Genomic DNA, 16,027 nt, shown 5'->3' with positions numbered 1-16,027 from the left:
GGTAATATATTGTTTTCATTATTTATGTATCATATTGTATTTGTTTGCATTGTATTTATTTATTTATAAAATTTAAAAATAAATAAATAAAACAGGAAACGAATGAAATAAGAGGAAAAAGTGGCAAATTCCAGGATAAATTGTACGCCAGATAGGATATGACAGGACTACTGCAGTTGTATTCATTTCTGTCTGGAAATGGTTTGTTCAGTGTTTTTCATTCTAACCACGGTCTATGCTCAATTTCCTTTTATTAAAAATAAAACGAGAAAATAATTCTCGATTAGAGAGAGGGAGAGAGAGGGAAGGAAACCGAAATTAAGAAGATGGTTTCAAGTTTAATTAGAGCGCTATGATATTGTCTTGGGAGTTTTTGTGTGTGCAGGAGGCAGAATATCTCAAAATTGAAAAATTAAATGATCTAGAGGAATCTTGGAGGAGGTACGGCTGTAAAAAAGGAAGCTACAGATTTGGGTAATTCTATAAGGAAATTGAAAAGTCTTGCAGGTGACAGGAGAGATGCCAGGAATGTTGTTGAGGTTGGGCTATCCTCTAGAAGGGACCAAGGACCTATGAAGTAGAGGTAAATGTGATAAATCTTTTTTTTTAGCAACAAACCCACCACTAAAATGAAACGTACGATGTACTGGGTTTGCATCAACACCAAACATAAGTTAAACTAAATCGAATTGACTTAATGAAGAACAGTACTGTGTAAAATGGTTTAAGATAATCAAAGGAATTAAAAAGACCATTGTAACAACGAATGAACGTGAAAACACAATAAAAACTAGAAACATTACATGATTTCATCGATAATGATCGATAATAGCTTTCCTCCTTCATTCCCCCCACTCCCCATCACTCCCTCTCTGCAACTATAGAGCGCCGTGCTCTAGTTTTTTTGTTCTTCTTCTTTGTTCCGCTAATCTGATCTCTTGCTGATTCAACGAAAACTGTAAATTAGCATGTAACTATGGCCTGTCTGAGTGTGTGTTTTGTCAGTCTTGTTCAATTCATGTATGTAGAAATATCAATTGTAATTGATTTCCGTTACATTTCAATGACGTAATAGTAAATAACGTCACTAAGATGGGGGGAAAAAAGAGAAAATATGCTTACAATTTCTCTCACTACAAATTTGAAAATTCTACTCATAACGCTAAAATTAAATTTTAGAAGTGAAGTCTACCTTCCATCATTACTATAAATTGTCCACAGCGAATTTTACAGGGCACGCTGTTCAAATATAAACGATTAAGATCCAGGTATACTATTATTATTGTAAATTGCCTATTTTTTCAGGCGGGCTTAACGTCCACCTACCAAATAAGGTGTCGTGGACGGAGGCGACTAGCGAACATACTTTACTGTAAATTTCTTTTATTAACCATTAAATAAAATCCAAGGCCTAGAGACCGGGAATCGAACCCACTAAACCAACAATACATCTTAGCATTGCGGGTCAAGTATCTTAACCGTTCGGCTATCGGGGCGCCTATTATTATTTATAACAATAATACTTAATTTACTAAAGCAAATTTTATTAATTTTTGTTTAAACTACAAAGCTCTGGTTACTACTGTCTACGAATAATGGGAAAGCTATCATAATCATCATGAGGAGACTAAGACTAATTGCTAAATTATACAAATCATCTGAGAATTCATTTTAATAATCGTTTCTTAATTAGCATAATGTTTAGACGAGAAATACAAACAAACCAATTTGCAAAAAAATTGAAGATAGCTTCTTTAGATTTCCATTTAGGAAGCACCAAATAGAATGGCATCATCATTTATCATCTTTTCCAGCATCAATCAGTGTCAATTCTACAAACCAGTTTTTGTCTGAATTAAAGATAATGTCGGGACAGAAATTGGATTTTTTATTATACTTTCACTTTTTTTTTTTTTTTTATTGTTATTGTCTTTATTTTATTAAAATTTTATTGTTTTTGAGAGTATTGTGATCCGTATCTAATTTTAGAATTTCAAGTTTTAACCAGAAATATTTGTTTTATGTTTTGTCTTTTGGTTTGTTGGATGTGAAAAAAAAAAGAAGATTTTGTGCATGATTAAAACTGTCCGGTAGGACAGTTGTATAAGGGTTGATCATCAAAAACTGCACGAAAAAGCGTAACGTTGAAAAACACCCAACTTTGACAATTTTTTTCTCTTTTTCTATAAAAGATAAAATTCCCAAATTTTCTTTAAAATAAAGGGCAAATCCTCCTTTATAACTGTAATTTTTTTGCAACAACCTAGATTTGATAGATATTGAGAAAAAAGATGCTCAAAATGAGCAAAAACGGCATTTTCAAAAAATGTTCTTGTTCTTGTTCTTCTTCTTGTTGTTGTTGTTGTTGTTGTTACCTTTTTTGTAAACAACGTAGCGCCTAAACGCGTGAACCGATTTTCATGAATGAGATGTCATTCGATTTGGAATTTTATGTAGATGTGCCTTTTGGGGGTCGCGACGCTGTACATGGAATGGGAGAGGAGTTAGCCCCTTTTATGTAAGGCCCCCTCCAAAATTATTATCATTAATTACTCTGTAAATCTTAGCCCGATTTTGATAAAATTTGGTAGGATGACAGGGTTAGGGCTCCCCTACGTAACATTAAAGCGACGATCTGCTCTTACACTTGTTAAGGGGAAGTATAGCAATCGTTTCAAATTATCGAAATGTAAACCGATTGTCATGAATAAAGTGTCATTCGAATCGAAATTTTGTACAGATTTGCACTTTAAAAGTCTCGACGCTGTGCCTCATAAGGAGGGGAGTTTGCCCTACCCAAATAAGGCCCTTTCTAAAACTATTATTACCAATATTTCTATAACGGTTAGTCCGATTTTGATAAAATTTAGTAAGAAGAAGTGGTTAAAGCTCCTCTACGTGGCTGTGAAGTGCCATCATGCTCTTACACCTACTAAGAGGAAGTATTGCAATCGTTAAAATTTTCAATGAGTGAACCGATTTTCATCAATGAATTGTAGTTCGATTCAAAATCTTTGCCTCTTTGCCTTTTAGGGAGAAGTACTGTAATCGCAGTTTATTTTTCTTACTCCTCTTAAAGGGAAGTACTGAAATCGCAGTTTAATTTTGCTATTTACGTACAAATTACCTTCCTATTTTATTCAAAACGCTTTCTCAAAAAAATTGTTATTGAGGATGGTTTGGGGACCGCAACTATAATCATTCTTTAAAAAGATCTGTCCAGTGGTAGTAACTCCGACTTAACACCTTTTCAGGTTATAATGATAAAATTAAATTTATTATTCCCAATTTTAATAAAATCTGAAAAGCAGATATGTAACTTTGCAAAACATACAAAAAAGAAAATTTATCCAAAAGGTACAAAAATCTCCTTAACAAAAACTTACAGTTTAAAAAGTTAAGTATAAGGGTTGATTAAACGCCAAAAGGTACACAAATCAGCTAGTACCCAACATTTCATTGATATTATTTTAAGTAATTTTATTACATTAATTTTCATTAATATTTTTTTGAATTTATTAGATGTTTCACAGACCCTTATGCTGGCCAGTTCATTCATTTTCTTTTTCTTTTCTTTTATGATTTAAGTCGCGTCAACATCAAGGTTATTGGCGCCCGGAGCTTTTTTCAGTGCACTGCCGGCCTCCGGACAGTGTTCTCTCGTTACAGACAACTCTGTCCATCACCCGGACAGTGAGCTGTAAGAAGCTCTTAGAAAGAGAAAATCAAGGGTCTGCAGCTGGATTCGAACCCGGAACCTCCACGTGGGAATCCAATATGCTAACCGCATAGCTAATCCCTTCCCTTTGTTCATTCATAATATTTTATTTTTTTGTTATAATTATGATAAAATGTATATTATATTTTCGTAATTAAATAGGTACTTTATTTTAGCTTTATTCCAAATTATTCTTCTGATTTATCTTTATTATGCTCTTTATTCTGAATAGTCACATATATCGTATGTATGTACATGCACGTTAAAGTAAAAAAAGACAAAGGCAGAGTCGGCTACTATTTAAATTTGAATCACGGATTTAAAACAATATTTCAGTCTAGAATTCGTCTTTCCGAAGTATTTGTGAGCACAAATAACGCGTAGGTAATATCAAGTAAATTATTCAACAATAATTATTTATTTCTCAATTGTAATTTAATGTAGTCCCTCTAATTTTACTTATAGTAAAATACTGGAATAATTATGTTAGCTGTCATAAAAATATGCATATCTTATTTATCTTATTACAGTCAATCTAAGTTAAATGGTGTTCTACTTGAACAAATATTTTGTAGATTAAAATGGCCAGCATAAGGGTCTGTGAAACATCTAATAAATTCAAAAAAATATTAATGAAAATTAATGTAATAAAATTACTTAAAATAATATCAATGAAATGTTGGGTACTAGCTGATTTGTGTACCTTTTGGCGTTTAATCAACCCTTATACTTAACTTTTTAAACTGTAAGTTTTTGTTAAGGAGATTTGTGAATACAGTAATTTGTCATGAATAAAAAGAATCACAAAGCTCAAATTTAGTATTTTTAAGGCGCATCACTAACTGAGGTCATCGGAGCCTGGAGCTTTACTCCATTGCACTGCCGGCCAAGGAACCGAACAGAAAGCTCTAAAAAGCTTCTAGGTAGAGGAAATCTGCGGTTTCGAACACGGAATCTCCACGTTGGAATTCAGTACTCTGAGCTAATCCCCTTCCCTTGCTGTTATACGCACACTGGCCGAAACTGTAGCTTCGGTTATGACCGAAATCTGTCCTTCAATAGTGCGACTAAGTTCTTCTAAGTAGATTTTCTCGAAAAAAAAATAGTTGATACGAATTTCTTTTAAACTTCATTACTTCCGGAACACTAGACTATCCTCTGGAAAGCTGATTTTGAGCGTTTCCAAAAGAGAAGTGCAGGAGTTCCTGAACTACGCGATCTAAAATACTCTCATAAGGCTTAATAAAGGTGCTACATTTCTAAACATTGATGGCACACACAAGTTAGAAGGAACAAGAGAGCATTCTAAGTCACACAGGATCGTCACAGATAAATATCGCTGTTGCTAAGCAACCTTACCCAAGTTTAAGGTCATCCTGAAGGGAGGGTCAATGCAATTAATATCGGCCATCATATCTCCATGGATACAATATTTATGCTAATACATAATATGTTAATGGATGGCCAGATTAAATTTCAACTATTAATCCATGGAATCTGATTGATCCATTCTAGTGATTAACAATTTCCAGTTATAACTGCCGACTGAGTAGGAGAACTACCCAGAATTTTGAAAAAAAAAAATAGTTCTACATTATTTGCAAAGTTGCATTGCAAAATGCTCAACAAGAATGCTCTGTAAATTTTACCATATCTCCCCACCGCCTTAAAAGGAGGATGCTAGGAATAGGTTGTGGTCCAATAACCTATTTCCACATTTAATGATGCGCTTATTTAACTTGGCGTATAAAATAAGTTTTTCCATGCTTTGTGAGTATTGGCTTTTCTTCAGTATTTTCTTTTATAACATTATCTTGAATTACTTTTATTATATTTTTTTTCTTTATAATGTAATTCAAGCTCAGAATCCTAAGCCGACCTCCCATCGAAAAAATACATCGATTTATCGAAAGTTTTCACCGGTAGTAATGTTTTGAAGTCTCAGAGGCTACTAAAAAAATGGTGTGACCCTCACTTGACTTTTATGTACTTCCAAAAATTATCAAGGCTTCTATTAGAATTGCCTGGAAGTCCTGGAAGATAATGACTCTGGAATTAATGTTTATTCAGTAGCCGGCTACTGTTAAGGCTGTGGCTAGTCTACCTAGGCTTACATGGTTTCCATGCATCCCGGCTTCCCGGTGCATTGTACTGCCGGAACTCATGTTGACTTTCATTTGAAACATGCCATGGAATTTCTTATTTCAGGTTGTTTCTAGGAGAGCCGGTTGGTTAAGTCTCCCTTTGAAATATGCCCTTTTTCTTGTTTGTTAATTACAGTCCTAAGCCAAAACTTATACTCGTAAAGGTAGGAGAAATTTGTGTCTAAACCCGTTTTTTAATTTATAAATTCCTGTCAGGACATTCCTGAGGGCTGTGGCTTTTCCTCTAATGGGTCAATTCGGCATAATTTCCTGTTTTACGGGTCCTGGTTTATGTTGGCTAGAATTAAATATGCTTTTTAATTCTAGTCTTTAAAAAAGCTGCGCAGTTAGGAGCTCGACAAGCTCAATAGGAAATCGTGCGAGGATGCGGCCAGATTAATTTCCCCAGTATTAGGAGCAGTAGTGGAGGTGGGGCCAGGCTGTAACAATAAAACTTGTAACAAAACTACTCCTAATGGAGAAACACATGTAGCCCCCATGCTGATGGTAATCCCCACGTTAAACAGTCGATATCTCCACACTACAGCCAGACAAGAACAAAACACCATTATTCATGTGAGTTTGAATGGAGCCATTATTCTCATTACGTAAGAGAGGATGGTCCATTGAATAATAGGAAACTGTCCGAGAATAATAATGTGTTGTTCTCCTTTCGCGCACAATAAATTATCACCTCTAGTTATATACATATATATATGTATGTACAGTATACATTAGCACCAGTGCTAACTTTCTGGGTCTATCCCATCTGGGAAAGGGACTCTCGGGGTGTTGCGTTAACTAATCACACTTTATGCAAGATTTCTATTACTATATTCATCAATTTCCATTAGATCTCTCGGTAAGTGTAGACATTAAGAAATTGTTGTCTTATTAAGCTAAGAGTTACTCCAGTTTCTTCCCAATTTCCCTTCCTCTTTCTTTGGAATCTGTTTCAGGTGGGGGGGTTATCAAATAAAAGTGATGGGGGAAGTTGCCCCATCTAGTTTTGATCCCATCTTTTCCTGTCTTTGGTGGTATCCCGAAGAGTTGGCAAGGATTGACCTGGGATGTTACTTGCTACCTAACTTTGGGCTGATATGGGAGGCCTCTTAGAAGATCGTCTCCCTTATTCGTTGCTCATGCAACTTTCGGGCTAGAAAAGTAAGAAGGCCAAGTATAAGTTCTCTGGTTTTGATCCGAAACAAACCGAGTGCCCATACACCAACTTAATATCGCTTTACGCCTTCTTATAGAGCACGATAGGTGGGAAAAACATCACCTCAGGATGTCCGCTTTAAATGGATCCACTTCCTCAAAGACCGGTTTTGGTAAGAAGCCCCCAGCATGCTGGAAGTGCTAAAAGAGGCAAGAGAAACCCATTTTTCCCGGGAATTACAGTTGCTTGATTCTATCCATCCTAAAAATTGGTAGGCCCTCTTGGAGGCCCATCAAAACAAATTATCAAATATCAACTTTTTTTTTTTTTTTTACAAATTTTTCAGTATGCGTATATCTGTCAATCAAATAATTCTAAAGTGCATTATTGATTTTGTGCATTAAAGAAACTGCAAACGAAAGAAAAACCGATCAGATGAAGCAAAGAACAAAAAGAGAGAAGGAACGTGACTATGGTAAACTTCTGATACGGTTATAAAAGAAAGTATTGGACTCCATGCTCAACAAATCACCGTCACTTTCCATATTCTTGGTGTCAAGGGTGGTCTACGCAACAAGAAAAAAAAGTACGAGAGAAATCTGTGCACCATAATGCGCATCGGCCACGCTCTAATCGACCTCAGAGCTCGAAATGATGGCCACTCAAGCTCAGTTCACATTCTTTAAGCTTCCATGGAAACTGGATCTAGTTTGGAACAGTCTTTGTGCCAGCTCTACAGAACCTTCCAAATGTTAATCCCGCTCCAGAGGCTGCGCGCTGTTCAACCTGACAAAAACTATTGGAATAAGAGGTTTATGAGTCGAACCATAGTTAAAACACTTATCTCAGTCAGAGGCTGCGATACCTATAGAGTTTCTGAAGAATATGAAGAAAGCACATGTTGCTGTAGAAAATCATGTGGAGATCTGTTAGCGAAGAATAAGTACTTAAGGTTTTTACCTTTTCCTCAATGCTTAGGGCTCTGCCCTCTGATTTGGACTGGTTTGGTTTGGTATATTCCTTAGAAGTCCAGAATCTAGGAGTTCTTTAGAGAATTGAATGATTCCAACCTAGCCCAAGTAAAGACCAGAGGAGTTTGGTCAGCGCAGGGGTAATACCATTCCCCAGGCGAATACGCTAAGATTAAGCTTTTATCATACCTCTACATCTTGTTGGGATATCAACAGATCAAATATAAATTTTAAAAAATCTCCCCTCCAACCAGAAATAGAATGACTCAAAAACAATTATAGCCGGAAAATGCAAAATTATTTTAAATGACAACAAAAATAATGATAAAAATTTAACTTACAGGTCCATAGACGCAATGGCTGGCGGTAAATGGCGAATCCCATTGTGAGATAGATCGAGCGAGACTAGAGCTGGAAAATTGGAACGAGTAATCACATCCGGTACCTGTTCCAATCGATTGTCGGCCAGACATAGTCTGGTCAAGTTGTGGAATTGGGTTAATCCTTTGCATCCTTCTACGGTGAGTCGATTGGATGAAAGATCTAAAATGGTTGGACTGGTGCATGATTCTTGCAAGTCGTTCGGTACTGCTGTCAGACCTAGGCCGCTAAGGTCACCTTCGCATCTTCCCACTTCCTGTTGGGGGGAAAAAAAGGATTTATTTAGAGTTAGTGTTCCTTTCTTTAACGAAATACTTTGACTTTGGATAGACTCGTGCATTTTAATAAAACTGCCATTTTAATTTGAACATACACCAGAAAAAAAATTATTTTAGAGAGTTCTTGGGATAGCTGAGGGATTAACCATTAAACTGCGCTACAAATACTATTAGTAGGAACTTAATACCAACAAGTAGCACAATACTTACCATCTTGTTACATATAATGCTAATGTGGGCTAACCGTTCAGTAAATATTCCATGTTTTATGATTATTCCTTGAATTAAATTGATAATTGTGTAAAACAGAAAAAAGTAATTCAAAAATCGAAATTTCACTAATTTTACTACAGATATGGAAGATTGACTGAAGTGAAGGTTATGGAACCTATTGGGCTTTGAAATACGCGACCTTTAGCTAACTTACAAGAAAAGTTTAACTGGGATTTCCATCCAAGAAGTAGCTTTCCCGTTAGATCCTTGGAAACTGCTCCAAAATGTTACCCTTCTTTTTTTGTTCTAATCATTCGCTGAAAGAGGATCACGAGATGATGCTTCCCTAGGAAACTTACATCATCCTTATGGCATCAGGTGCCTCTGCCTTCTTCAGACGTTATCCGAGTCTAAAATGTACGAAACGGAAGCCGTTATCTTGCCATAAAACTGGCTATCCGTTTAGGATATCTGGGTAAAATTGCCACATTTTGGGGAGCAGGTGGAAAAGATTATTAAAAAGGGATCACGGCAAGTGAAAAAAATCGATAAAATAAAATAAAATAGATAAAAGATAAATATTTCAATTTGTTCACCTTGATTGTTTACAACTCTAACATTCTAGCTACAATCTCCCCGTAACTTTCCTCTCTAGGAACTGATAAAAGGAAAAGTTAACTCTATCCAGTCGTGATAGGATTAGAAAAACGTGATAACAGAATTAGGATAAGATCAACACGAAAATTATATATGGTGCAAGGCTGTATTTGAAATATATCGACATGCCAAACATTCTTGGCGCCAAACAAACAGGTTCCCCGCTGATCTTGTTCACTTTCATAATGTGAGTGCAAGGTCTAGTGCAATAAGACTTCAGCAACGGGCAGACATACTACAAGCATGCTTACTACGAGTAAGTTCTCACAACTAAAGGTCGTCATAGGTTATATTTTGAGATTAATTTTATTTTGTGTATAATAATAATAATAATAGTAATAATAATAATAATAGTAGTTAATAATAATGTATTGTAATAGGCGCCACGGTAGCCGAGCGGTTAAGATACTAGACCCGCAAAGCTTAGATGTATTGTTGGTTTAGTGGGTTCGATTCCCCGGTCTCTAGGCTTTGGATTTTATTTAATGGTTAATAAAAGAAATTTACAGTAAAGTATATTTGCTAGTCGCCTCCTTCCACGACACCTAATTGACAAATAATAATAATGATAATAATAAAATTGTCTTCTTAAACAGCAACGTTTGCGCACTCTCTTGGCTACATCTTTAATCTTCTACGTATTTAACACCAAAATGTTTTCAAATTTTTGATAGTGCTCTTTCAACTTAAATTCATTCCTGAGCACGAATTTGAGCAAATTAGCGTACTTCTTCGTAATACTTTTTTACTTCGCATTTTGGGAAAAAATATCTTAACAGAGTTAACAGCAATTTTTTTTTAAGTTTACGTTTAAATTTAACAAATTGTTTTACATTATAAATTCAATTACTTTCATATTTAAAGTTTACTGTAACAGGATGGTATTTAGCAAAGTTCTGCGCTAAGTTGTAAAGCACTATCTGGGCGCAATCTGCAGTAATAAAACAGAACTAGTTCTGCAAACCACTTGGGCATCGCTATCTACAGCTAGTAAACATCTACTCACTGGTCTTATCTGATTAAAATTCCTTATTTAATAGAAAGTAATAAAATGCTATTAGCAATAAGCCGCCCGCCAGCCATGTTTGGTCTCGTACATATATATCGTAGATGGCATTTTCGCAAAATTAATTACCATCAGCTGTATTTATTAGCTAATTACGTGTTGTATGTTTATTGGCCACACTCTCTCTCTATCATGGAGCTGCAGTTACTGAGATTGGCTTCGTTCTAATGCCATCGATACACTGGCTAACTAATAATGGCAACACTAATCTAACCTTTCCACCGCCATGTTTATTATCCTCGCCATGAAATTAATTTATTTCTCTTTACCCTTTAGAACCTCGTTTAGCGCCTTGTTTACATTCTCTTACTACTTTTTTGGGTAGTTTCGCGATCATGCCTTATTTTTCTATTTAGTTTTTTCCCGGAAATTTTCAGGTCCCCTGAATCCGAAAAAGTGTTCTTAGAAAAGGGTCAATTGCATGTGTGTGTATGCTTGAACTAAATACGGAACATTAAAGGAAGCGGAAAATTTACAGTTTCGATGATTTCGCTTCAGAGGAAATGACTGTAACTCCGTTGTTAAGTTGTTGGTACAATTTTGCTGAGTGCATTTTCCACTTTTCTTTTTTAATTTTCTCGATAAGCTCTTACTTTTCTTCTCTTATATTTTAAAAGAACATCAATTCTGTTTAAGGTTTTGTTATATTTAGTTTTGTACATTAGAATTACTGCCGGGAAATGAAGAGGTTTTCCTTATTTTCTTTCTTTAAACTTTTTATACTCATGCTCTCAGAAAGAACCACTTAAATAAAATCCAGGAAAACTCTATTAAGAACACTTCTCGGAGACGGGTGTGAGCTTTCTTCTACAAAAGAAAGAGGGCTGATGACTACAGCCTCCTCTCTCTCTCTCTCTCTCTCGCTGTTCCTAGAACTTTTAAGTCGAGGTTTGATGTAAAGGAACATCTGGAGAGCGCTAAAGGTGTGAGGCTTCCTGAAGAACCTGGGCAGTTACCAGGTGTTCAAAGCTGACAGATTTCTCCACGGGGCATCAGAAGAGCTGTCTCTGGAACTTGATAACTCCAGCAAAATCTGTGCGAAGATGGAGAAAAAAATTAAAATTTCCAAATTCTGACAGTCAATGACACAATCCAAGGACGTCAGGGGAAGGTATTTAGGAGCTAGATGAGGATGTAAAGCTCCCTAGTATCTTCCCAGGTTCTCAGGTATCGTGGTGGTCTAGAGAGAGTATTGTAGGGTCTTCTCTGAGCACCAATAAGGAGCGGGCATAATAGATCTTGAAGGTCTATCTCAGTGGCTCTCATACCCTGATTATTTCTTCTAAAGTCCCAATCCAGAGGAAATCAACGGATCGTCTTTTAACAATGCCTCCTGCGTTTTCTCTTAGCTTACATCCGTAAGATTAGTACCTTTTATTTGAACAATTTTACTAATATTCCTTTTAGGGCGTTCTTAGGCGGCCTTCCCTGAAAAAGGTCACTTCTGCAAAGTTCAGTATGTGTATATGTGTGACCCAGAGCTGTTATGTATTATACATGCTGGTACGTATGGCGTGACTCGGGTCGGGGGACACATAACGGGACTAGTAGTTGCACTATTATCGCCAGAGTGCTCCACATTTCCCTCCAGCAAGTTCTGTTCTTTCCAAAAGGATGCGTCACGCCCATTCATAGTGTTATTACTATAACCCTGGGATATCATAGTATTGTACTGACTGGATCGCATTCTCATTCGACAAGAATAATCCTGCCTTATTTGCCAGGACAATAACCCTCACATACACCAACTTTGTAATCTTCTCTATCCAAATTACCGTCATCATACTTGAGAAGACACTCTTTAAAGTGTAACAGTTTACAACACAGCATTGAAAACCTCTTCAAACAAACACGTTCTTCACGTACAACTGTTTGCCACATTCACAAAACAAAACGTTTGCCTGCATATAAAAAACATACATATGTGCAGTTCGCAAGTTTTTTACCCTCAACAAATGATTTAAGCAAAAATCTAAGTCCCAAAATGCATTATTATGAATGCTTTACTTTTCTTCAAACTCGCGAGTTCCAAAGCACCACAAGGTCTCCTGGTGGCCCCTAAACCAAATCGGATAATTTTGCTATTTTCGATCTATGCTTGCAACCACAACATCAGGTCAAGACTGGCCAAATCGTAAAATACCACTATTCCATGTTTTTGACGACTTGAACGAGCTTTCCGAAAGTAAAATTCTAGACCTGGACATCAGAAACAAGATATTCGGAGAGTCGGAGAAATCACCAAGTTATCTCCTGAGGATCTCAGATCAGAGGAAATCTTCCCAAGCCAGAACATGAAATCCTGACAGTTCTGGGACTTGATTCACCAATAAACTGATGAATAATTAACTAAAAATCCAAATTTGACTGTTTAGGCTACGGTAGGAAACATCCTTACGTCAATTACAGTATTGATATTAACGGATAGACATATGGTCATCTAGTAGGCAATTACCAATCTATTATTTAAGGGTCTGTCTATCCAGGAGATAACTAAATCTTGGATATCTCCGTTATGATTAGGGAATTAGGCTTCATTTTCGGCTCTTTGATGTTTACAAGGAAGTTAGAATCCTGCTTTAACACAAATATCATTAATTTAACAGCAAGTCAATCACACATTATTAAGTAAACATGTACTGATGAGCATCAAAGCTGGTTTCAAGACTATCTATTGTTTCATGAAGCATTACTTTCCTTGAATGCCATTCTGGTCTCAGAATCTGAGCTGTGGTCTCATTAAGTTCCCAAAATAGTTTACTTGTAAATATTATTGGGGTTAGAACAGTTTATTGTTCTGCAGGGGTACTTTAGAGGGATGTTTATGTCTGCTGACCAGACAGAACGCCACTAAATACATCTGGAGGTGAAAGACACATCTGCCCTTTCGAGCTTTCATACAAACTGCAAGTTTTCACTAATTTAGAGCCCTTTTTGACCCTTCAAGTTGGTCAATTCCGTACAAAAGCTTACTAGAGGTAAGAGAAAGTAAAAGTTTAAATTTATATGACGTCATTGATGTAAAAAGTGGAACAAAAGCAGGGCCAGTTTTGACAGAAAAGAAACAGCTGCAGATAGCATAATATTTCAAGACAATAATATACGACTGTCTTGATCACAGACTGAGCATGCGGAAATAAAAATAAAATGTTTCGTAGATATATGTTTAATATAAAAAAAAAGGCGGTTGTACTTAGAGAGAACAATAGCGGACTTGCACAAACCGCCTTACATAGCCGTGCTTAAACCGTGTTCGCTGTGAAGGAGCCGTGCAACATACTTGGCCAAGATCTTGCTGCTAGGATCGTGGTGGCCTGCGGCAGACTGCCGGCTCTTAATGACTCCCTCTCACGGCTCGTTCTGTCCCTACTGCTCATTTCTGATCGCTAATAATCTACCCTGACTACATATTCACTTTCACTGTTACTTTGTTGCCAAGATTGCTGAGGCAGCTGTAAAATTAGAAATAATGACACTAATCGACTAGCCAATCATTCTCGACCATTCACAATACCTTCTTCTGGTTATTTGTTTTCGTTAATAACAAATTGTGGTTTTTTATTCCATTAATTGTAGAGTGTTCTTTTTTATCACTTTTCTGGACGTAGAACTAATCTTCGTAGATATTTCGTATTCATTAACATTGCCAGGGTTTTTTTACCTTTCCAAAACCGTTCACCTTCATCCACATTTTCTTGTATTCCTACTTTTCCTGAGCCAAACATCTCACTTCTGTAAATGTGATGGGTACAACGAGGATGGCATCAGAGAGAGGTTATCCCTAACTGTGAGCTTCTTGTCTTTCCTGATGCTTCCTTGGAAGGCTTGGGTAGTTTTCAGACACAAAAGGCAATAATACACTGCACCAAGAATCCTCCCAGGCTACCTGCCTAGAAGAAGTAAAAAGTGGTTCTACAACAGCAGAAAAAAATATTTACAACAAGCTGCGAGAGTAAAAGGTGACGAATAAGTGAATGAAAAATTAATCACAACAAAGATTCATTCAGGCATTCTTCCCATGCAAAGCACTCAATAGTCCTTTTTTAATCCTGACAATTGTTAAAAACAAAAAAAGAAAAATCACTTACGGAATCTGGTAGGAACATCTTCCATTAGTGAAACACATACTACTTTTTTTTTCACTGAAGAAGGAAAAAAAAGACACTTCTAACACAATTCAAAGCTCGACGCGAACTGGTTACAAGTTGCTAGCAGTCACAAGCAAAATATAATGTAATTGAGGTGACACGCGAACATCGACTTAGGGCTCTACAGACCGTAACTAGAGCTCCATCATTCACGCTAAATACTCATTCTCCTCTACATGCTGCTACCCATACATCTTTGAAAGGAAATTATTCTTAAAAATCGGCCTAGAACACTCGCACGATTTTACATAATTAAATTACAACTAATATTTGGCATGAAGAACCACACTCATGAAGGAGATATATTTTTTCAATGCTGTATTATGGTTAGGCGATTCGTGATTATGAATCTATGAATATTTAAATATTATTCAAGGGTTCGATAAGTAAAATATACTGAATAGGCACTTAAGAGGAACGCCTAACCTATCCTAAGTCTTTAAGAACCTCACTAAATGAAGTTACCAAGGCAAATGTTTCAATTAAGTGTAACACGAGCATGTGGCGTTTACACAAACGTTACAGAAAATCGTCTTCGCAACACTGCTAAGGAGAGACAAATCTTGACGGTAAAAAAAAAGGCACTTACGATCGTTTAATTTGTATCAAAACACAAAACCTAACCACACTCCACAAAGCCGTGTAAACGTGCAATGCTGGTGAACACTTCACATTCCAAATACTAAGTTTATTTTTTTCTTTTTACTAACCTGTGTCAGCCAAGAATGCCAAAGAGTTTGCTGCCATCGTTGGTCAAATCCAATATATAGACTACGATCAGTCTCTGAGACAACTTTCAAAACAGCTCGACCGGCTCGAGGTGAATCACAAGGTGATGACCGGCTCACACGGACTCGTTCACCGCCGCACCATTCACGGCCTTCTTCTACGAAATCAGAAACATGAAATTGTTAAAAAAAGAGAAAAGATTATTGCAAAGTTTAGTCATAACATTTTATTTATTTGTTGCCAAGCTGTCGTTCAAGGGATTAGATACAAAATAAAATAAATACTCATTACTGGAATCTGCAATAATCTTCCCATCTTTTTTTAGGTTAATGAAATCAAAAACAATGAACAATATTCTACAATGACTTGTTAATATATGATCACCTTCTGTTCAAAGGATTGATACACTGAAAAAGAAAAGCAAAGCTGCAAATTCTATTGTGAAAGTTTAAAAAAAAAAGAGATTCAAGAAATTGCTTACTTGTTAGTTGAATTCTTTTTCTTCGTTTAAGTTATAAACTCAGGGTCTGTTAGATTTTTTGAAAGACAGTTTTTCTCAATTT

General features: G+C 36.2%; 1 protein-coding gene across 6 annotated transcripts in view; it reads right to left on the bottom strand.

Annotated features, from left to right (window-relative positions):
- The window catches only part of Phlpp (PH domain leucine-rich repeat protein phosphatase), a 119,270-nt gene that overhangs the window by 38,147 nt on the left and 65,096 nt on the right, over window positions 1-16,027 (bottom strand). For 5 of the 6 annotated variants that reach the window (XR_012459763.1, XR_012459764.1, XM_074132426.1 and 2 more), the window contains 2 exons: window positions 15,446-15,621; window positions 8,334-8,629 (listed from right to left, as the gene is read on the bottom strand). Coding sequence is in view for 4 of the 6 variants with exons in the window: in XM_074132426.1 (XP_073988527.1) it covers window positions 8,334-8,629; window positions 15,446-15,621 (472 nt within the window). In the remaining 2 variants the exon portion in view is untranslated. Of the gene's footprint in view, window positions 1-8,333; window positions 8,630-15,445; window positions 15,622-15,748; window positions 15,875-16,027 lie in introns of those variants that run through there. The other variant, XM_074132427.1, reaches the window with a different exon arrangement.

This window comes from Rhodnius prolixus, unplaced genomic scaffold, assembly GCF_049639745.1.
Source record: "Rhodnius prolixus isolate KJV_2025 unplaced genomic scaffold, Rpr scaffold_4, whole genome shotgun sequence".
NCBI classification, from domain to species: domain Eukaryota; kingdom Metazoa; phylum Arthropoda; class Insecta; order Hemiptera; family Reduviidae; genus Rhodnius; species Rhodnius prolixus.
This window is presented reverse-complemented; position numbering and strand designations above follow the sequence as displayed.